This window comes from Drosophila obscura, unplaced genomic scaffold (genome assembly GCF_018151105.1).
Source record: "Drosophila obscura isolate BZ-5 IFL unplaced genomic scaffold, ASM1815110v1 contig_73, whole genome shotgun sequence".
In the NCBI taxonomy this organism is placed as follows: Eukaryota; Metazoa; Arthropoda; class Insecta; order Diptera; family Drosophilidae; genus Drosophila; species Drosophila obscura.
In genome coordinates, this window is record NW_024542865.1 from 5175771 (window position 1) to 5198606 (window position 22836).

The window sequence follows — 22836 nt, forward strand, 5'->3', positions numbered from 1 at the left end:
GTTCCATTATAATTGTATTAACTTTCAAATAAAAATTAACACCAGCAAAAAATCTGTACTGCATCGCAGTCGGTAGGATTCGAACCTACGCTCCCAGAGGGAATCTGATTTCTAGTCAGACGCCTTAACCGCTCGGCCACGACTGCTTCGGTAAGTGCCCGACAGCCAATGGCCTTGATAGGGGCTACCTACCCCACCTTTCATAGGATTTTGTATGCGAGGGCTGCTATTAAATTGCTGGCTGCGATCACTTCTGGAATAATTGTTTTCTGCATTAAAAAGTTTGTTTATTTTGATGATCGATTAACGATAAAATAATCTCATAAATCTGGTATTATATCCACCATATGAATGAGAATGATGAGGAATTATTCTGAGTGCCAGAAGCATTTCAAAACGGGTGGATAAATACACTGGAAAATAAAACAAAATATTTTCAAGCACCAAATTTCGTTAGTTTCATTGTTAGGCTAGAGATATAAATAGCAACCAACAACCTACAATAATATGAACGAAAGTATCGCATAAGTATTTCCAATCTCTCTCATGGAACTATCTTTCATCTACAGATAAGTTCAAGTGGCAGCAAGAATACTCGTATTACAGGCTATATAATTGCGCAGATAATTTCAATTTCATTTCAGAAACTTAGCAACTTAAAGCTTCATTTTTGTTTATCAATATTTTTGGCTTTAATTATAATTATTATCCGACTGAGTTGCTAGTATCTTTTTGCCTATTTATCATTAATTTTTGGCATAGTAAATGCTGATAAAATAAATTAATCTGCTGGCTCATTCTTTTTCCCTTAATTTGCTACTTTTATTTAACTACATTTTCTTTTATTGGGGGTAGGTCGTGCCCGACCATTGCCGCCCCCAAAAACTGTTTAAAATATATTCTGCGCCTACGACAACGCAAAAGCAAAATGCGCTGGCAGAATGGGATGGGATTCGGTCAGGGAAAATAAAATATTGTTTGGCAATGACCAAAATTAAATTAAATAAAATTATGATATCGAATACTTTGACCAAAGGCTAAAACTGGATATCAGAGAGGAGCCTGCAATGAGGATTATAATTTATATAGTTATAATTGTTTTATTTCCATGCCATTTCGATGGCTCATTAACCGAGCTTCAGCTTGTTTCCATTAATATGGATGTCCTCTCGTTGTTATGCCCAAATTAAATCGCAATTTTATAAAGAATGCAAAAAGGAAGACGCTGCGAAAAACTGTCCAAAAATACGGCAAAAGCCTGCCGAGGTCCAGGAAGGCAAAGGGGCTAGCGGAAGACGCGACGGTGTGTCAGGGGGCAGGGGGAATGAGTGAAGTGTGGCAGCTTTAGACAGATACCGCTGCATAGTTTTAGTTGCCTCTAATTTAACGGCAGAGTAAACGCAGACGATGGAGGAGACGACGGCAGACAAAACATTTGGCAGCTGCCAAGGCGTCCGTCCTCTCACAGAGCCAGTCTCCAGCTTTCGCGGGTCTCGGTGCTCTCCTCTCCATCCTGACTGAAGGAGACCCTCGACTGGCGCGCGGCTTGACAAGCAGCGATTAAGAAGATAAATGATTATTTTGAGCAATGCTAAAATAATAGACAGCGAAGGCGGCAGGCAGCACAGCAGAATCCTTGCCTTAAATTTCTAATTAGATGCCAGCCAAAAATGTCTTGTGCCTTGCCTGTGTCTCTGTCTCTGCCTCTGTGTCTGTGTGTGTGTGTTGGCGTCTTACAGTTCATTTATTGATTATTTTCACCACTATATATGCACACACAAACATAGTATATATTTTATATATATATCGAAGTACTTTGAACCCTGAACGAGAGCGACGCACTCAAGGCGCGCGATGCGGCGACCCGAAGGAGCCAAAAACCGAGGCCGTAGACCTGAAACCGGCTGCCCTTTTGGTTTTGGTTTGGGTTTTTTTTGTTTGTTTGTATTCTATTTTTGGGTGTATTTTCATTGTCAAGGCTAAGCGCGCAGTGTGACGCGCTCAGCACGCATTTGTGCGTGTGTATCTGACAGATGCGAATATACATTAAAGTACATTTACTGGCAGCAGCTTGACTCAGAGGCTTGCCAAAGTGTGCACACACTAGCGCAAAAAAAAAAAGGTTTGAATGTGAATAGAATGTAAACATAATGCCATAAGTAAAAATCATTAAATTTACAGATCCATTAAACCAAAAAATATATATTTTTACTTTTAGCAGTATTTAATAATAAATAAATAAAATAATAAATTATAAATAAATAAAATAATAAAAAATAGATAAATATTAAATAAATAAAATAAGGAAAATAATAGAAAAATAAATATTAAATAAATAAAATAATACAAAAAAAAAATAAAATAAAATAAAGAAAATAATAAAAAATAGATAAATATTAAATAAATAAAATAATACAAAAAATATAAATAAATAAAAAATAAATATAATAAATAAAATAATAAAAGAAATAAAAAAACAAATAAATAAATAAATAATAAATAAATAAAATAATAGATAAATAATATATATAAATTCCATGAACTGAATTAACTCATAAGACCAAACAGTTATGCCATGCATCTGGCTTATCCATTCGATGTATCTGCTCGAAAGTGTATTCTGTTGGCGTACGTAAGAGTGCGTAGAGCGTTGAACTTGAAACAAAAGTTGATTCAACTTTGTCGTAGGGTGGGGCGGGGGGGCAAGCAGCAAGTGCGTGTATCTAGCAGATACATTGAACTTACTCACCTCCCCACCCCCCACCAACCCACTAGATACAATGCCAGATACAAGATACCAGCCTAATGCTAACGGCGCTTTCTTTTATGATTTTTAATTAATTTTTATGTGGCAGCAGCAGCAGCTGGCGAAAAGAAACCAAAAAATCTCGTTAGCCAAAAATTAAAATTTAAGCAAATTTGATAGATAGTTAGATGGATAGATAGGTTTATAGAGACAGCTGCTCCCTAGGGGTAGAGGTAGGGCTAGGGGGATACCAGAGCAGCGCTCGCTCGCAAGTCAATGAACCAAAAAAGGTCAACAATTTTTGTGCAAAAACTTAATTTGTGTGTGTGTGTGTGTGCTTTTATTTTTGCTTTTAGTTTTTAGTTTTTACTTTGTACCCTCTGTGGGTTTCTAATTTTCTGCGCAGCATTTCAGATCTGATGTTTGCCCATACCGATATCTGCACCAGTGATAAATAGTTTTGATCTGCTTTTGGACAACAAACATATTTCGACATTTATGTGTTTGGTATTACTCGAAAGTTCCTCCATATCAATGGGCATCGGAATGATGTTCGGACCCAACCCAAAAGTCTGCTTGTGTTGTATATTTTGGGGCTTGTGAAAGTCGCCTCCGATGCAAACGATAATTACTTACTATATGTGGAAATTGACTGAATTAAAGAGAGAAACAAAATGCCGCAAAATGAAGATTCATTATGCCACACTTTATTATTATTATTATATATTATATTGTATTATATATTATTATTATTATTTATTAATTAAATGTTTTCATTATTAATTTATCAAATATTTGATCATGTTTCTTTTGTGCAGCTTGTGGAATTTTTAATAATGGAAAATCGAAAATCTCCACGCACTAGTTAATCGTAATGCGCGCTAAAGCTTTCAAGCTCGTTAGACAGCATCCGACCAAAAGCAGTCGTGGCCGAGCGGTTAAGGCGTCTGACTAGAAATCAGATTCCCTCTGGGAGCGTAGGTTCGAATCCTACCGACTGCGTTTGAATATCTCCTTTTTTTTTAAGCTTAAGCTGCTTTATTTTTGCTTTAAAAATTCTTTTTACTGTTTATCTATTTTTTATTCTGGCATACCTTTTCTCGAAATTCCTTTTGCTTCAATTAAATATACCTTGTTGTTCCATTTTTGTTGCGCTTGTTTCTACATTTTTTCCAGCAGCTTTTCTACCATTTGCAATTCTTTTTTTTATTTCTTGTAGAACTTTCTCCCACATTTTCAGCTGAACCTTCGCCATGCAACTCGACGTTATTTTCTTCGTTTTGCAAATTCCTCTTCCCTTCTGAGTTTTCTTTCTTTTTTATTTTTTTCACGCCCTTTTTTGCAACGTCTTCATCTTTATTTTACTTTATTTTTTTTTTTATATTTTATTTTTTGTTATCACGCTTGTTAATGTCATTCGGCGGCGTTCCGCCTCCCTGACTTTGTCTTTGCCACCATCTCTGTCTACGGAACCGTCACCGTCACCCTCACCGTCACCGTCTGTGTGCCCCGCGCTGCCTGCTGTCTGCTGCTCTGCCCGTTTTGGGTTCGTCCTTTGCCTCGCCTTATTAGCCGCCATTAACACTTTTGCATGACCCCCCGCCATCCACCATCCGCCATCCGCCATCCGCCTTGCGGCAGACAGTGGAACAACAAAAATGAAGTTGTCTTTTGGTTGAAAGCAGAAAGTGGCAAGTGGCAAGTGGCTGGGAATGCCTTCCCTTCTATCTTGGTTTCGTGTTTCGTCGCCTCATTTCGCTTGCAGCATTTTGGGGCAGCACCTTCTTGTTGGGTAAATCTCCACACCACTCCACTCCGCTCCACTGCCGCCAACTTATATGCCTCTTGTTGTTGTTGCTGTTTGATTTCGGGCATCCTCGCCATTTGGGATTTTCTTTGTCTGCCGTTGCTGCCGTTCCTGCCGTTGCTGCCGTTGCTGCCGCTGCTGCTGCTTGTTGCTGGCTAATTAAAAAGCATCTTCCCTTTGGGGGCAGACAGCTAGCTGCTCCTAATGGAGTCCTGGGCTGTGACTCAGGCAAAAGATCAATGGAAATCAACATTCAGCCTGTGACACTGGGCGGCAACTGGCAACCAGCAGATTCCCAAACTTAATACTCATCGCAGGGAATATCCTCGGCGATGCTTGTGCCATGTCTTGGCCAGCCAAAAAGCGAACAATGACACAGGACAGGCGTAGCATTAAGAAAACATTTTTTTTTTCTTGCTGTTTTTGTTTTGAGGACCACCCCGAGAGGCGGGGACAGGGGACAGGGGCAAATAGTACAAATTTATTTTTCTATATAAATTGTAATTTGTTGCTGGCTGATTGTAATCTCTGGCGGAGCGGGTGGCTGGGGGGGGGGGGGGGCGCTTGTGGTTCATCTTCAATGCCGCCGTCGCTTTCAATTCGCTGAACGATCGTCGATTGGCGCCAGGCAAAACAGCAGCATGAAGCCGAGAAGGAAGTTCAAGCCGTACCAAATAATACACTTTGTGCAGATATCGGAGTAGAGCTTAGGGCAGTGGAGGTTGTCCCACAATCGATTGATTTATATGTTAAATATGTTAATAAATATAATAATAAATATAATAATAAATATAATAATAAATATGGTAAATATGTTAAAAGATTTAATGACTTGTAAGCTAAGAAATATAAGGAAATATCTGTGCATAGTTATGGTCAGAAATCTAGGGGTGGGAGGGTTCGGAGGGTGAGGCAGATCGGAGGGACACTAAATCTACGGGACTGTTTTGGCTGCTTTTCAGCCATATTCATAATACCCCAATGCAAAATGGAGAGAGCGTGTGCCGCTGAACAGCTGAACAGTAGCTGAACTTGCAACATTGCCATTGAGTACAATTAATTGAACACCAACAACAAATCGATTGCGCGAACAACAACAACAACAACAACAACGGGGTACAAGAACAACATGACACATTCTGTTGTTCACATGCCGCCGCCAATGCCGCAGGGCACAACCAAAACCAGATGAAGACGACAAAAAGGAGCCACAACAGCAGCAGCAGTGGCAGCAACAGCAGCAGCAGCAGCAGCAGCAGCAGCAGTGGCAGTGGCAGTGGCAGCAGCAACAAGCTACCTGCAACATGTTGCCAGTGTAGGAAAAATGTTTTGCCTTTTGTTATTTGCCGACATCCAACCGCAACTGGCTGTGCCGCCTGCCAGCAACTCCAACTGCCTGCCACTCCATTAATAAGCCCAAGCGGGCAGACCGAGGGGCAGACCCACACACTTATTGAGTGTCTAATTAGCGTCAAGATGGCTCCCAGCAACATGCTGCTGACAACTGAAAGAGAGGCCCACAAAGCGAGTGAAATGACTTGCCCCCAGATCCGCTACCAGCCCCAAAGCCACCCCCCCCCCCCTACCACTACAAACAAAAACAAATCACGAAGAAAGAATCAGCCAAACATACATATGTACATGTTGGAAAAACTTTCACTTGACGCTAAACAAATATTGGACGACAGCGTCTGGGAAAACTGCCTGTCAGGTGTCCTCAAATGAAATCAATTTGCCAAATGACACAAGCATTGAAATCAAAGGTGTGGCGAAGGGCGGGGGAGACGGGCCACTGCCAGCTGCTTTACAGGCAAGCCATTGATTGGCAAAGGGTTTGCCTGGGGATACCCTTTGCATATCGCGGGATGTTATGAGTTAGCCCAAGATGTTTGCCAGGCTAAGAAGGAACGAAGGCTAGTATCTGTCAGCTGTAGTAGTCAGAAATATCTGCCCTACGTAGGGGAGACCAGCAGCCAGCTGCAAGCGAAGAGAGCAAAAATCAGCACATGGCATATAATAAATAAATGTATTGAAAACCATATAATATCCACCACTAGTTCCCTTGTTCCTTTTAAGTCACTAAGACCAACATATCTTTCCCGTAATTAGTACTATTTCTTAGCTATCTTTGCATGTTTAGCTCCTTGAGTTGAGTTTAGCTATAATTTTGGTCGAATTTCAGTCTAACACCTATGTATCTTTCCTGCATGCTCGCGATCGGCTCGCGTCATGCGGCAGCGCCCCTCGGTCGGTTGGGCGGGAGCAGGGGCTGCGTTTCTGCCTGGGTTCCGCGCTTCGGCTTGTTGTCGCAGGGGCCACTTGATGGTGCAGTCATTGCATACCAACGTCCAGAATTAATATTTAATTCTTTACGCATTTGATTCGGGTTTGAAGCTTACTTCAATAACCAAGCAATACCGGCAAATGATGGAACAATTTAGACTCAATAACTAAAAATAAAAAAATACATGTATACCGAATGTAATGAAATAAATGTGTAATAAAACGTTCGACTGAAAATCAGATGATAATAAAAACAGACGAAGGGCGGAGGATGAAGCTGATGATACTGCTAAGTCCCAATGGATCCCTACTTCCGCGTCGTAGTTCTTTTTGAATGGCAACGATAGGAACTTGATGCTTATCCAACACATTACAATACCCTTGGTCATGGCATTCGATACAGGGCAGGTGATATTTTATTACCCACAAGTTACTTTAAATTGTGAAATATGTAAACAACTGAAAGATATTTGTTTATTTAATTTGTTTTATTTTTGTTTTTATTATTAACGAGGCTAATGAATATTTTAAAGAATTAAATTAATTTAAAGGCTTTTCACAGCTGATAACTTTTGATATTTTGAGCTGAGTTTCATAGGGAAATCGCTGAGCAATGTAACTAATGCCAGCATAGTAGCTCTGCAAACTAAGAATTAAAAATCACCTTTAGAGTAAAGGACTTTTAGGACACTTGCGACTGTAAACATTATGGTTTATAATAATATATGATATAAATAAATAAATATAAATATATATTATATTATATATTTTTATATTATATTATATTATATTTATTATATTATCTTTGGTTTAATCTTTAAATAATGGGCTGTAAAATATCTAATAATATTTACAATAATATTTATAATCTATAATGGTTATATTTATTTATTTCCTATGCTTATTTAATAGGCCTATTATTTATTGACTCAACCGTTGGCTTGTACAAGTTACAAGTTTGGCAGCGCTTGTCTGGTCCGCTGTTTGGTTCGTTTTTGGGGTACGATGCCAGCTGGAAGGCAGAAGGACGGAAGCAAGGAGGAGGAACTTTGACAGTCTTGTTGGCTCTATTCTAAATGTCGTTCCAGTTTGCGTTGGGCACAACCCCCAGCCCCCAGCCCCCAGCCCCAGAGGTACCAGCCCACTGTCTCCTGTGCCCCTGCCTGGTGCCTGCTGCTTGATTGACAGTTTTATTAAGAATATTGTTGTATGTGCGAGTATAAGCTGCATAAATACGATACGAATATTTAGATATAGTTTTATAGTACGAGAGAGCGTATGATGAGCAAAATAACAATTTGTGCAGGTATGACAGACAGGCGGCTTCTGCTGCTGCTGCTACTGCTGCTGCTGGTGATGACATGGCATGCAAAGATAGTTGATGTATCTGCCAGATACATGTGCCCCGATCAGTTGTGGAGGGGGTGGAGGGGGTGGTGGCAGTGGCACGTCAAAGCGTCAGAGGAACGGGCTCAAATTAATTAACACACTTGAGTGGGGAAGTTGGCAAGCGGCGGCAATTAAAACTCATTAAATCAAGTTAAAAACTTCTTGTCGGTTGATATCAAACTGCATCTCCATATCAGCAGAAGCAGCAGAAGCAGCAGCAGCAGCAGCAGCAGCTGAAGCAGATGCCTAGCCAAAGTTTTGTAACCTTCGTAATAAAGCCACTTAAGTGGGTCATAATGCAGACAAACATCCAGCGGGGCCAAGAGCAAACGTTCAACGAAAAACGGAACAAACGGCAACAGGGAGAGGGAGAGGGCGAGTGAGTGGCAACAAGCGACTCGACTCGACTCGACTCCTCTGCAGCATATTTATGTTGAAAGCGAAATTGAAAACTTTGCCACCGATATATGGCCACACAGCCACACAGCCACACACACACACATACATAAACATATATACAAGATATATATAATATAATATAATGTATCTGCAAGTGTCTGAGTGCCACACACACACACACACAACAAATAGAGCAAAATGCAAGAAAAGGAGCAACTTTCACTCTCTCTCTCTGTCTCTACGACTACTGAAACTTGCGCTGTCTTATATGCAAACCCACTCGCATATATATGTATGTACATACATATATCTATATATAGTGGAGATATCTGGGCAAACATTAAGCGCATAAAAATGGCATTAAATTGTGCGCAAAAATAGCTGCAAATAAAATGTTAGCTTGCAACTTTCGGGCTGCTCCACCCGCTTCTTTGGCTCTTTGGCGCTTTGTCTTGTTGCATGTGGGTGGCATTAAAGCAATGCTAATTTGCATACATTTGTAGATTTGTTTCCGGTGTCCCCAACATATTCTTGGAGTCATTTAGCGAACGCTACGAATGATTCAAATCATTTGAAGCACGAAAGATCTCTTTGCTCCTTGCATTTAGTTTCTGAATGAAACAATTAAATCCGCTCAATTCACAGTCCCATTTGTTATTCATATTCGAGTTCTTGACTTAATCGTCTCATTGTTGGCGGAAAACTTCAAGTGTTTCCGCCCCACCCCCCTCCGTAGACGCTTTTCGTTGCGGCTCACAGATTGTTACCGCTGCAGTTGCTCTGTTTTGTTGCTGCAATTGTTGGCACTTTTCTTTGACTTTCAAACTCATACAAACACACACACACACACACACACAGAAACACACTCATACTCGTGCAAGATGGCGTCAAGTATTTTTTGTGCTTCTCACCCCACGAAAGGAAAGTGAAAACTTTACGCCAGCGGAAAAGTCGCGAGCTAAAAATTTAAAACCCACACACAAACAACAACAACAACAATAACAAAAATAACAGCAAGCAAATCCAACACAACAAAAATGGAATACTTAAACTTTGGTTCAACTTTTTGGCTGAACTCTTAATTCCATTTTTATTAAAGATTTAAAGCATTTAAAGTCTTTGCACAAGTTTAAATAAATAATAAGAATCTTTGGAAGTTGGCATATATCTGGCGCTTTTTAACCAAGAGAAAAAAACCCAAGTAACAATTAATAGTAATATCAATTTTGGTATGCATTTTTGGTTGATATTTTTTAAGCAAAATACTTTGCCAAAATTTGTCATTTTTAAACATTTCTTGAAATATATTTTACAGTAGTTTGGTAAACAAATTGTGTAATTTTATGTATCTACAATTTTAACAAAATTGCAATTAAAAATATTATACCAAATTAGTTATAAAATTGTTTTTATTTTAAAATATTTGTAGCTATTTTTTATTGCTTAAATATGCAACTTTCCTACGAACATAAAATGCAAAAATAAACTTGTACCTTCCTTAGCCCTGTCCACCCCCCTCAGCATAACCACCCTGCACCCATTACTGTCTTCGATTAGAGAAGATCTCCTCCCCCCCCCCCCCCCCACACTTTGTCAAGCTGCTCATGCAACTCGCTCTCGCCCCCTCATTCTATTTACGTGTGCTTTTGGTCATTTTTTTGTTTTGTTTTATTTTTACGTATTTTGGGCTTAGGTCAAACAATTTTTTGGACAACCAGCAGAGGACGGCAGTGGCAGTGGCAGAGGCAGAGGTGGCAGCGCTGCCGTCCACCTGCAGCACCGGGTGGCCACGGTGGCAACGGGCTGTCGGTTGGCGGGGGTTGCATTTTTAGGCCCCGCCCACATGCGACGCTGCACTACGTTGTGATTGGCCAAAAACAATTGGCAGCAGCTGCAAAAAAATAAAAAAACACAACAAAAAAATTTCCTTTTGCTTTGTTACTGCTTTTGTTGTTGCTTTTGTTTTGTGCTGCGTTCAAAGCAAAAACGAAACAAACAGCCGGAGTAGTGGCCGTACAGGAGGGGCGAGTGGAGAGGCGGAAAGGAGAAACAGCAAAAATCGCCCCCTTTCGACAGCAAACGGCAGAGGCAAAGGCAGCGGCAGAGGCAGTGGCAGCGGCAGCAGAAGCATTGCACACAGTGCAGCCAGCAGCAGCCAGCAGCAGCAGCAGCAGCAGCAGTGAGCTTTGAGCGCACAAGTGTGTGTGTGTGTGCTTGTGTGTGAATGAGAGAGCGTGAGAGCGTGAGAGAGTGAGGGTGAGAGACCCATTGGGCAGCAGGCAGCAGCGAAGCTGGCATTTCGTTTTTGTTCTTGTTGTTTTTGTTCGTTTTCGCTGCTGCGTTCTGTTCTTCGGTTGCGTCGCGTTGCGTTCGGTCCCTTTTTTTTTTTGTGCCGAAACTTTGCCCAGCGCGCTTCGCTTTTTGGTCACGTGGCCCCAAGTCACCGTTACTCTCGTCACACTACCCGCAGTCACAGTCGCAGTCACATTACCCAGCTGAATAGTCACAGTCACAGCTTGTGTGTGTGTGTGTGTGTGTGTGTGTGTGTGGCATGCATTGGCGCCGATAACTGCCATTTTTCTGCTGTCCGACGAGGATGATGATGACGCCAGAACTCTGCTCAGCTCTGCTCTGCTGACGCAGACGTAGGCTGCGATGTCGCTGGCTGTTGTTTTGCCATGCCCTTACGCCTCCCCTCCCCCACCCCACCAACAAGCACACACCACTCGGCAGCAGCAGTAGCCTTCATCGAACGTCGCACAAAAGAAAGCAGCAAAGAAAGCAATAGGGGGGGGGGGAATAGTTGGGTTAGTCATGGCAGTTGGCCAGAACTAAGAGGGGGTCACGGGTACGGTACGTACTCCTCCTCCTCCTCCTACTACTGCCACAAAAGGGGTTACTCAGCCGGACTCTCATTTCACCTTTCGTTTGCTGTTCTTCTTTTTTTTATTTTTATTTATTATTTTTTTATTTCTTTTGGTTACGGTAATGTGTGTTAATTTTGTAACTGTTCCGATCTGCGATATGATATCTTCAATGCGAATTCTGCCATAGTTTCTCCGGTATTTTATATATTTGGCTCATAAGAATGTGCCGTGCAATTCCATCTTCCATGGGCCTTTTCTTTTAAATGTTAATTATATTTAAAATATTTTATGATTTTGATTTTATTTTGAGTCCATCAGTAAGTATGTATCTGCTGGGTGCTATGCAGTCTATGGAAAATTTAGTGCCATTCTGGGCGAAGATTTCTTCTCTCCCTTAACATTGACAATACATATTTTAGTGCTAGATATTCTGTGTATTACCTGATATGAAAAAAAAAATAATAACCTTGCCCTTGCCTTGCGGGGCATACCAATCAAAAACTATTCAGGTTGCTGGCGCCACCTCAGAGTATCTCGATCGTCGTCCTGCATGGTTACCCTTTAATGTTTGGCTGTTTGGCTCCCTGGTTATCTGCTTGCATTTTCCTGGGCTGCCTTCCTATTCTCTCGGCTCTGCGGCCATCATTTTTGAGCTTCTTTTTATCCACCCCCAACCCTACCAAACCCCTCCTCCCGATGTTACTTATTTAGTTTTATGTACGGTTTATTTTGCTCCTTTTTTCACATCTTTTTTTTTACGGCTGCTCAGTGGAAAATATTTTTGTTTGCTTGCCAAAAAATTTGGTCGATTTTTTTGTTTGCTGTTGTTGTTGTTGTATTTTTGCTGATATTGTTGGTGTGTATGCCGTTGGTGAGTTGTTCTTGGTGTTGGTGTTGGTGTGTTGTTGTTGTTGTAGCTTTGTCGCCGTCTCCAACGTCGTTTGTCGTCGTCGTCGTCCTCGTTGTTGTCCTCATTGTGTGTAAGTTTTTGCTGGCAAAGAGTCCTGCGAGGCTGGGTGGGGTTATTCCATATAGCAGGAGTTGTTGGTGTAGTTTTTGTTGCTGTTAGTTTTTAGTGTTATGGCTGTCGCGTTTGGCGTCCTGCGTCGCATCCCCATCGGATCGCATCGCATCGCTTCCCATCGCGTTGCGTCTTTTGCCACGTCGACAACATTTTGATGTTGTTGCATATAATGAATGCTGGCCCGGCATCCCCTGCGCCTGGTCCTGGTGCTGGTTCTGGTACTGTTCCTACCGCCTCCTATAACAATTTTTTCTATTCCATAGATATCACAGATATACATATACCAAGAGCTTGGATATACATACATACATATGTATGTACATATGTATGTACTTTAGAATGGGTAAGAGACAACGTAAACACTTTTGACATTTTATTTTTCACGCCCGTTTCTGTATGTCTCCTTAGTCTCTCCCTCTGTCCCTCTCACACTCTGTTTTTGGCTGTGTGTGTGTGTCCTTTGTTGCCATTTTCGATGCGCTTTTCACGAGCACATATACATACAACACACATATGTATGTACATATGTACATGTGCCCTCTAATGTTACCCTATCGGCCTGGTCTCATTATTGGCAGGGTGCTGCTTGCTGCTGTGGCATACAACCAACGAAAATTGGGGGGAAAATCAACGAAAAACTTTCCCTATTGCATACTTTCTGGCGCGCTGACCCGAAATTCTGTGCGAATGATTAGCTGGGGAGCGGCAGCATATTTCCCATTTGCATTATACATAACTAGTAATTTTATATATAGTAATGCTGGAGAATCATTGATGAATAATGGCAAGAGAATATACATAAGCAGAATTGTGTTTTTGCCTGGGATGTTATCAATCAGCTATTATCAATTGGAATTTTCTGAATCTTAGGTAAAGAAATAAATAAATGAAAAAAATAAATTGGGAATTATGGAACAGTATTTATTAAAATAAATTTGCGTTTTATTCTCCAAACTAATTAATTGGTAAATATTTTTTAAAACAGTAGAATATAAAATTGGAGCTAGAATCTGTGGTTCTAATTTTTTGAAGAGTTTTTTATATTAGCCTTTCTGGGTTAAAGAAAAAATAAAGTGGTAAATCAACGAGCTATTTGCATTGGAAATTTTGTGTCAGTGGATGACTAAAAAACCAAAGTGAAAACAAACAAATTATAATAAAATATTGGAAAAATAATTAAGACGATGTTTTACGAATTTAATGTGTTAAATGAATTAACTATAAAAATTGTTTTGTGTTACAATGAATACTGCGTGACTATTATTATTTATTTTATGCAGAAACTAGAAAAACAGCAGATGAAAGGTGGCTCTAATTTTTGTTGATTATAGTACTGTATTCAGCTTTTTGTTTATTTGATAGTTCCATTAAGTAGTTTCCAAAAAATATCTCCACAGAATTGAAGTGTGCCTCCGAGTGTGTCTTAAAGACTAATTTTCCATACCATACTCTACAGAAATGAGCTAAAAAAAGGACATTTGATGTTAACTGAACAACCAGAACCATTTGGTTCAAAACGAACATAATCCCCTCATCCACTAATTTGTATAAAAATGAATTATAAGCCAAAGGGCTGATAATCTTGCTCGGTAAACCTCTTGCACAGTAATCTCCATTCATTGAGAACTGAGTTCCAATTTTTGCAGTGACAGCAGCATGCCACTTGCAACATTCAAACCCACTTCTCTGACTCCCAAGCTCATTCCCTGTCTCTCGCTTTTGACAAGTGCGTTTTCTTTGAATGGATTTTCTTTTCTTTACCTGTTTCTCAGCCATCCCGCCCCCACGCTTTACATTCTCCCTCCCCCTTCGAGCACTGTCCCTTTCAGAGTTTTGTGCGACTTTCAAATGACTTTTTGGTGCGTCAATAGTTTGCTCTCTTTTGTCTATGCAACACACACGTCCATGGCACCGGATATAGATATGCTATATACCATAAACATATATGTACATATACATACATGTATATATATTGTTTGATTTGTGTGGTTTTGATGGGCAAAGAGACTTACCAAAAGGCCACACGTAGCTATCCACGGGGGCAGCGTCTCTCGGGGCAGCTTCCACTTCCAGTGTGCGTTTCTTTGATGTCAGCTGCAGTCTGTTTTTTTGTAAGTTCGAGTCACAAAAAAATGCTGGCTTGATAGCCTTTAAAATTATACATTTTCAGTGGGAATTATTTTATTATTGTTATATTTTATTTTATTTCCCATGCATTTATTTTTGTTTGATTTTTTGTTGTAAAGGTAAAAAGTAGTTTTCGGCTGTCTGTTATTGATGGTCCCTTCCTTATGTATGTAGAGTAAATGCAATCTTCAAACATTGATATTTTTTTTTAGCATTGGCAGGCACTTGCTGAGCGGCAATTCGTGTGCAGATTTTTAATTAAGAATGGCAAAAGAATATTCCAAAAAAAAGTAAAAGAAAGCAGACAGACAGAAATATGCACTATGCTCGTTGGAATGCCCCCCCCCTACTCTATAGGTTCCTCTCTACATTTTCATCTTTCTTTCTGCCTGTGTGTGTGTGTTGCGAAACAAAATGTTGAGTGGGTGGCAGATATTTTGGGAGGCATAGAGGAACAGGATGAAGTATAAAAAATGAAGCAATCAGTGTACAAGAGGATATCAGGGTGGGGGGATGGGGGATGGGGGAGTGGGAGGGTGTACCAGCAGGTGGGGGGTGGTAGTGGGAGGTTTATAGTTTTCTGAAAAGGCAATCATAGGGATACTCGCTACACATCAATGAATGAAGCAGCCAAGTGCTTTCAGCTCTCTCTCTCTCTCTCTCTCTCTCTCTCTCTCCCAGCTCTTTCACTCTGCCTCTGTCTTGTTTGCTCTTTCACACTCTTCTCGCATGGCCCCGCACCGCCCAACCTATTTCTGCTCCTTCTTCACTTAGTTTTCCTTCCTTCTTTTTTTTTTAGTGTGCTGCCTCTTTCAACAATTTTTTAATTTGTTTTCCTCTCTCTCGCTCTCGCTCATTGCCTCCTGGCCTTCTCTTTCTACACATGCTCTCCGCCATCTCGCTCGTTCGTCCTTTTGCTCCCTCTATTTCGGATAGTTTTTAGCTGCTTCCTTTTTGCCTCGTTTTTCTTTGCTTGCGTTTTTTTTTTCGATTTTTTTTTCAATAATTTTTACGATTTGTTCGTGTTGCAAATTTTTACAGGGGGCCGACTTCGGCTCCCCTGCCCCCATCAATCGAATCCCCTCTATGTGCTGCCTCTTTGCATATGTGTGTGTGTGTGTGTGTGTGTGCTGTAGTGGTGCCACAGGCCAATCCTCTATACAATGCCCCAGCCCACCCACAGACCCACAGACCCAACAGCATGAGCCACCCACTGGGATGTGGCTGCAACTGAAACTGCGATGTATGTGTTTATTGAAGCGTATCCATTGATTGGCAGGACATCTGCACACGGCATTCATTTTCGAAAAGTCGACTACATCAGCACTACCTACCACTCCCACTCCCACTCCCACCACCCCACTACCAATCCAACTCCCACTCCCAATCCCTCCACCCCACTAACCCATTCCCAGGGCCGCGCTCTCCCTTCACAGTTTTCCCTTACTCGCTGCCATGCTAACATGGTATATTTATTTGTGTGCTTGTCAAAATGATTTCCATTTGTTTAAATTAATTATGAGCCTTCAACGGTGTGCAGTTTTGTGGCGTATACGAGTCAGGAACTCTGAGTAATGGTTGGATTTTTGCATGGCGCACTCGAACCAAACAGCAGAGAGGATAACATCGGAGAATATACAAATATGAAAACCTAACTTTGGTTTGGAATAGAAAGGAATCATCATCATAATCTGTTGTCCATAATGTGTTAAGTCCCAGTGAAATTTGTGAAGATTCTGTCGCAAAACAAAACGCATTCTGACTACTCATAGATGAGATGAGCATCATCCTCGGAGTACAGGGATCAGCATGCTACGCTGATAGACAAAGGGCATTGCAAAAAAGAAACCCAAGAAACAATAAAAAAATTAAAAATAGAACAATAATAATAATAAAAATTTTATATTTATAAAATAAGCAGGAATTATATTAAATTAAATCTTAATATTTATGTGTATATTTAACTTGAACCGGAAATATATTTAAATATATTATTTGCGTATTTGCACTGTCAAATTGTCAGTAAAAAACAACTTTCATTTGTATAATAACATCAATATATAATATATAATAATATAATATATAATATATATATATAATCGGTGTACTGATGATTAGAGCCATCGGAAGTCTCAGGGCTAAAATTGGGCGTCACAAATGGACAGCAGCATACCAAATGATAGGATTGGTGTGGCTTCTGCAATATGAATATTATTATTATTATTAATAATAATATTCATATTAATAATAATAATAATACTATTACTAATAATAATAATATTATTATTATTATTTTTATCACAAAATCGACTTTGATTAGAGCATTTCTTACTTTTGGTTTCAATCATTTTGTTTCTTCTATTTTATTCTCATGGTGTACCCATAATCTCGCTTTTCCTGTGATAATTCTCACCCATTAAATACTTGAAGCTTTATTTGCTTCAAACACACACACACACACACACACACACACACACATAACAATTTTCACTTTTTCCCTGCAGCTTGCATGTTTTTTTTCCCCACTTCGTTGAACGGCTGCAACGTGACCTTGGGTAAAGTAAAGTTGTATTAATTCATTTAATGCTCTCGGCAAAAGCGCTTGCTATGCTCACCTCAATGATCTGTCCCCATAATCATGCTGCACCCACCACTAAGAGGCATGCCCCAGCAGCACAAGCAGACAGCGTCTTTTGGTTGTTCGCATGCAGAGGAGAGCAGAGGAGAGGAGAGCAGAGGAGAGGAGTGCAGAGGATAGAAATAAAGACGAAAACGAGGACATTATGACGTTATTTATGGGTGGAAAACTGCGCAGTCAGCACCCCCAGCCCCCCCCAACACCCTTTCAGTTGCGTGTTGGTGGTGCGTGCGAGAGAGCCACAGGAAGATGGGACAGGCCAGGACAGGCCAGGACAGGCCAGGCCAAAAGCAAAGTAAATGGAAATGCCAGTAAAATGTAATGTATTAAATTGTTTTGGCTGAAACCAAAGTATAAATATAGGGAAAAACGAAGAGGCACGCAAAGCGGGAAAGAAAGCAAGAAAGAAAGAAAGAAGGAAAAACAAAGGAAAAAAAAACTACCCTTAGCCAGGCTAAAATGCGTTGCGGTAGGTTAGGGTTCTCGTTTGGTTCTGGTGCTGCGGGTGGGGTGGGGGGGAGCCATGTCTTGGTACAACCTACTCCTCGTCCTGGGGGTTGTATTACTTCTCATTTTTTTTTCCTTTTTTTTTGCTGCTTTTATTTTACTTTACTTGCCATTTTCTTTTGCGTGGTTTTTGTTGTTGTTGCTTTTGGGGTAGGTCCCGTGGTTCGTCCTGGCACTGCCATTGCCGTTTCGTTCGTTTCGCCTAATGGCAACGCAATTTCCGCCCGAAAACTGTTTAAAAACTCTTCTGCGCCTACGAAAACGCAAACAGCAAAATGCACTGCACGAAAACCCAAACTCAAATCATTCAAAAATTGCTGAAAAAATGGCAAACGGAATTTGGGCAGGGCGCAGCACAGCCTCAACGTTTGGGCAGCAGTCAAAAGTTGTGTGGAAAATTGGCACCAAATTTCTGGATTTATTTTCTTCGAGTGCAGCCGACTGCCATTTTGTTTGCTGCTGCTTGCCACACTGCCACTGCCACTGCCACTGCAGCCCTGCTGCTCACAAGTTGCAAGATGCACAAACGAACAAAAAAAAAAAAAGAAAGAAAGAGAGAAAAAAACTCCCTCAGCCAGTGGCACCCAACAATGCCCCAATGCACGGCCCTGCCCTCGCGCGGCCTGGCAGGGTACAAATGACATGCATGCAATGCTCAGTCTCCCCCCCCCCCCCCCATTGCCACACGATGCCACCCCCCAGCGCCCCTGCCAGGCGACGCTGCTGCCTTGCAGACCCAAAATGGTCGCCACCGACTCGCAAATGGCAGTTGCATTCGGAATCATGCTGTGTTCCCCTGGCTGCCCCCCACCACGCCCCGTGGCAGTCACACCACGTGCCTCTAACGGCGCCGGCAGTCGACGCCTACATGTCGGAAATGTTGGCATGTCGTTGTTGTATTTCTGCTCTAATATCCTTTATAGCAAAAGTGCTTGACGTAAATTGACTTGTTTTTACTTTTGACTTTTAAGGCGCCCACCCAGCGCCCACCCAAACACGGTACATGGAATGACAGGGGGGAAGTATGAGCTGTGGGGGGTATATGGGCTGTGGGAGGTGTTTGGGCGGGCTGTGGGGGGCGTTTGGGCTGGCTGTGGGGGGTGTATGGTTTGATGGGTAGTTCTGTTTGTTTGTTGTTGGTGTGGTTGCAATTTGGATACACAGGATATGCAGGATATACACTGACACACACACACACACACACACATCCTCCACCTGGTTGGAACATCTGTGTGTGTGTGGGTGCCCAAGTCAAATAGAACTGAAAGCCGAGAACAGAACAAAGCGGAACACAACGAGAACGAGAACTGAGCACAGGGAAGGCCGTTTAATATTTATTTTATCCATGTTGTCTCGATGCAGCAGAAGGAGCAGAAGGAGCGGAGCGGAGCGGGAGCGGAGCAGCCTGGCATATGGGGGATATGGGATATAGGATATGCTTTCCTACGGGTGGAGGGGGTGTTGGGCAAGTACGGGGGCGTGGCGTTGCTTATTGCAGGTGCGAAAATATGCAGAAAATAACGATAGCAAAGGGGCGAGCTTAGTCGCAGCCTTTGATGCACTTTGCCATAGTGCCCCCGCCCCTCTCCTATTGCTGCACATAATAAAGGATGTGAATGCCCCCCATATTAAGTTGATTCAGTGGAGTTGATTAGCTCAGAAACTGCAGTTGATTATTTCTCTTTTGGGCAAGCAAAATCTTTCATCTAAAAGGGGGAAAATTCTTCTAAAAATTCTTCTAAAAATTCTTCTAAAAATTCTCAACAAATGATTGACATGCCCATACCCTTTGAAAGGGTATTCAAATAAAAGACAAGCAGATGGTTGTCTGTCTGAGGTGTAGGGTGTGGGTGTGGGTGTAGGTGTAGGTATGTGTGTGTGTGTGTGTGAGTGTTTGAATAAAATATGTGAGTGTTTGAATGCATGTGTGGGTGGGGCGCACGAGCATGTTTGTGTCTCTTTATTTATTTACATATATCTCGAATATATATGGTGAGGGGGGCCCTAGTAAAAACGTTTCGTGATGCCTGAAAACAGTGTGGCCCCAAAAGTGTATTTATTTGCCTTTTTTGTACCTCAGGCTGTTTATCGATTAATATATCGATATAAAAGGCTTCATTTTGGCATGCATCTGCCCAGCCAGGCGCTGCATCTCTCTCTCTGCCTGCCTAATAGAGTTGCTCTGCCCCCAAAACAAAAGAGTAATTACGTTCCAACTGGCCTGCCAATTTAAAGATGATCTTAATTGCAGGCGGCGCGTGTTAAAAAAGAAAAAAAAAAACAAAACAAAGCAAAAACCAATGCGAAAATTTCGACACTTCCAATGGGCACATTTTAGTGGGCAGCTGGCAACTTCTTCAGCCTGTTAAGCATAGACTTTGGGTATACCAAATTCTGATTTTTTTTTCTTTTTTTTTTTTTTTACATTTCATTTAAATTAATTTTAAATTTAAATTAAACCCCATAGACGTTGCTTTTCGCTGGGCATTCCATGAACTTCAACAATTTGGAAAATACAATTTAAAATATATAGAAAACTGAAAGCAAAGGCCTGGCATACCCTTGGAGCAGCGGGGTAGCAGCGGGAGCAACTGCCTATCGGCCCCAGCATCATCAATTGACCTTTCGCATTTGGACAGTCGTGCCGCAACTCTCTCTCCTGCTCTCTCGCCTTTCATCAGGCCAACTGCTCTAAATAAAATACGTTGCCCCAAGCCAGACCCAGCCGCACCAGCTCCAGTGGCAGTCCAAGTGCAAGTCCAAGCGGCTGGCTTATCTTCTTGGCCAGCTGCCGACGTGCCAGGAAAATCTTTTGGGGCGGCTGGGAAAATGCACTGCGGCTCTTTGCCTGAGTCGCTGTGGGCACTGGGGGGCACTGAGGGCCACTGGTGAACGTACTTGCAAAAATGTGCAATAAAGTGCGCATAAATTTACGCGCGAAATCAATCTGGTAGGTTGCAAAATTAACCAGGGGGCAGAAGCAGGGGCAGGAAGGGGCACACGAGTGAGAACGAGAGATGCTGGCTGGCTGGCTGGTTTTGGTTGCCTCTAAAATCGCTTTTTAATAGCAGACAGAACCGAACAGAAAAGAACGGAACAGAAACAGCAACAGCAACAGCAACAGAACCTTCCATCAGCAGTTTGGGCATTTTACTCGTTTTTTTTTTCCAGCTTCTTTTCGCGTTTACCCTTTGGCCTCTTAAGTGTGAAATTCAAGCAGTCAGGCAGGCAGTCAGGCAGGCAGGCAGCTATCTACCAGACTCTCGAAACGTGGCCAGAACAGCTAAAAAAAAGTGGTAAAAGAAAATTAAGAGGAAAAACCCCCAAACCAAATCTCGTGGCTCATAATGACTTGGCAGCACCGCACACGGCTGGCGCTGCCAATTTAAACTGATTTAATTAGGATGTGCTGCTGTCCCGATACGCAACGATACGTTACGTTACGTTACGTTACGTTACGTTACGTACTTGCAGGCAAATCGATAATAGCTCCTGACCATGGAAGACAGCTTTAGCCTTGCAGGGATTTACTTTGCCGCTGCAGCATCTTCCAATTTCTATGATCACTCGTTGCACACACAATTTGGGCTTTCGAGTGCTGGTGGAAGAATTCCCTTTGATTTTTCCCCTTCATAACAAACAGCTGGACAGACAAACAGGCTGATTAATAATAAATGTAGCTACTTTATAGGGTTTTTAAATGCTTTCCTCTGCTGCCCTTTATAGCCGTTTCACACTGGACGCGTCTCCTATCGATATCGGAATAGACGCAATGAAGCAGGACGCAGCGCCAGTGTGAACAGCCTATTTTAGCCTGGTTTTAGTAGCTGTTCAAAACAAAAACATGTCACTCAACAATTCAAATGCAAATCTACTGTTGAAATCAGTTGCTTCTAAACCATCGGACAAGTCACGAGTTCATTGACTAATTTCCCATTTCGAGTTCGTTCAAAATTTACAAGTTCCCAAATATATTGCACACCGCGATATGTCTTCCTTTTGGCAATTAAACTACCAGCAATGCCAAACGCTGGATCTGTGGCTGCAGACCTACGGCGTGCTGCTGAACCATCGGACACGTCACGAGTTCAGTGACGTTCTGCCAGTGGCGAGACTCTTCAATAAGGTGCATCCCGGACGCGTGAACCTGAGCCGATATGTGTCCAGGAACAGCGTGGCGCTGAAGACAATCAACTGGCGTATTTTCAATGCCAGAGTGCTGAGGAAAATGAACATGGGCCTGACGCAAGCGGATGAGGATAAGTTGGCCAGGGGCGTGGAGTGGATCCAGGATGCGCTCCTCTACCAGCTGATGCTGACAGCTGAACGTGAACGTGAATGTCGGGTAAGAGTTCTTGGCTGTGATGAGTGCGCCCAAAACCAAAAAAAATAATATGAAAAATATATTTAGTTGAAACATAAATAGCAGGGCATGCTGCTTGGAATTTACAGGATGCTAAGCCAGTCGAATAGTGCTTCCAGTAATCGACAGGTAAAACATCACTAGACCTAAAATATATTTATAATTATTGTATTTATTTATATTTATTTATTTATATTTTTTTAAAGACTAGCTCTTGCAGTAGGACGATTCTGGAGCAGTGTCGTTAATTAAGAAAGGAGTCAACAGAAGAATTTTGCAACAACAAAATATGTATATTGCATGTCGGTCAAGCTGTATACAAAAATACTGGTAAATCCAGGCAAGCGCTTAGGTGTTAGTCGGTGAGCTTCGAGTTGTTATCAGTAGCTAGTGAGCTGGAGCTAACTCCTCAAAGGTCACAGACTGACACCTTAAGGCTTGCTTGGATCTACCCATATTTTTGTACGCATTTAGTGGGTCGCAAAAAAAACCACTGCGTTCGTGGATATTGTTGCATAACGCAAATGACATAAAATAGAATAAAAAATATAAGCAAATATTTGTTGGACCCGTGCAAGTGCATATAATTAATAGATATTTATGGCTGGAGCAGAAAGCATTAGCCGCACACGCCACGCACAGGGCGGTGTGCGGGTGCCTGCGCTGGCTGCGGGCAGTGTAAGCAG

The 22836-nt window shown here is 41.7% G+C and overlaps 1 protein-coding gene and 2 non-coding genes across 3 annotated transcripts; 2 read left to right on the forward strand and 1 right to left on the reverse strand.

Annotated features, from left to right (window-relative positions):
• Positions 1 to 64: 64 nt before the first annotated feature.
• Trnas-aga lies at positions 65 to 146 on the reverse strand. Its single transcript has one exon. It is a non-coding gene; the product is annotated as a tRNA-Ser (tRNA).
• Positions 147 to 3666: 3520 nt separating this feature from the next.
• Trnas-aga lies at positions 3667 to 3748 on the forward strand. Its single transcript has one exon. It is a non-coding gene; the product is annotated as a tRNA-Ser (tRNA).
• Positions 3749 to 21667: 17919 nt separating this feature from the next.
• On the forward strand, positions 21668 to 22368 carry LOC111065342. Its single transcript, XM_022353461.2, has 3 exons — positions 21668 to 22132; positions 22199 to 22279; positions 22357 to 22368. The coding sequence occupies exons 1-2, from the start codon at positions 21776 to 21778 to the stop codon at positions 22211 to 22213; spliced, it is 372 nt and encodes a 123-aa protein (XP_022209153.1). The 5' UTR covers positions 21668 to 21775; the 3' UTR covers positions 22214 to 22279; positions 22357 to 22368.
• Positions 22369 to 22836: the final 468 nt, after the last annotated feature.

Bases quoted from the DNA above. Each gene is read 5' to 3' on its own strand.
- LOC111065342 (XM_022353461.2), top strand. From the start codon at position 21,776: ATGTCTTCCTTTTGGCAATTAAACTACCAGCAATGCCAAACGCTGGAT.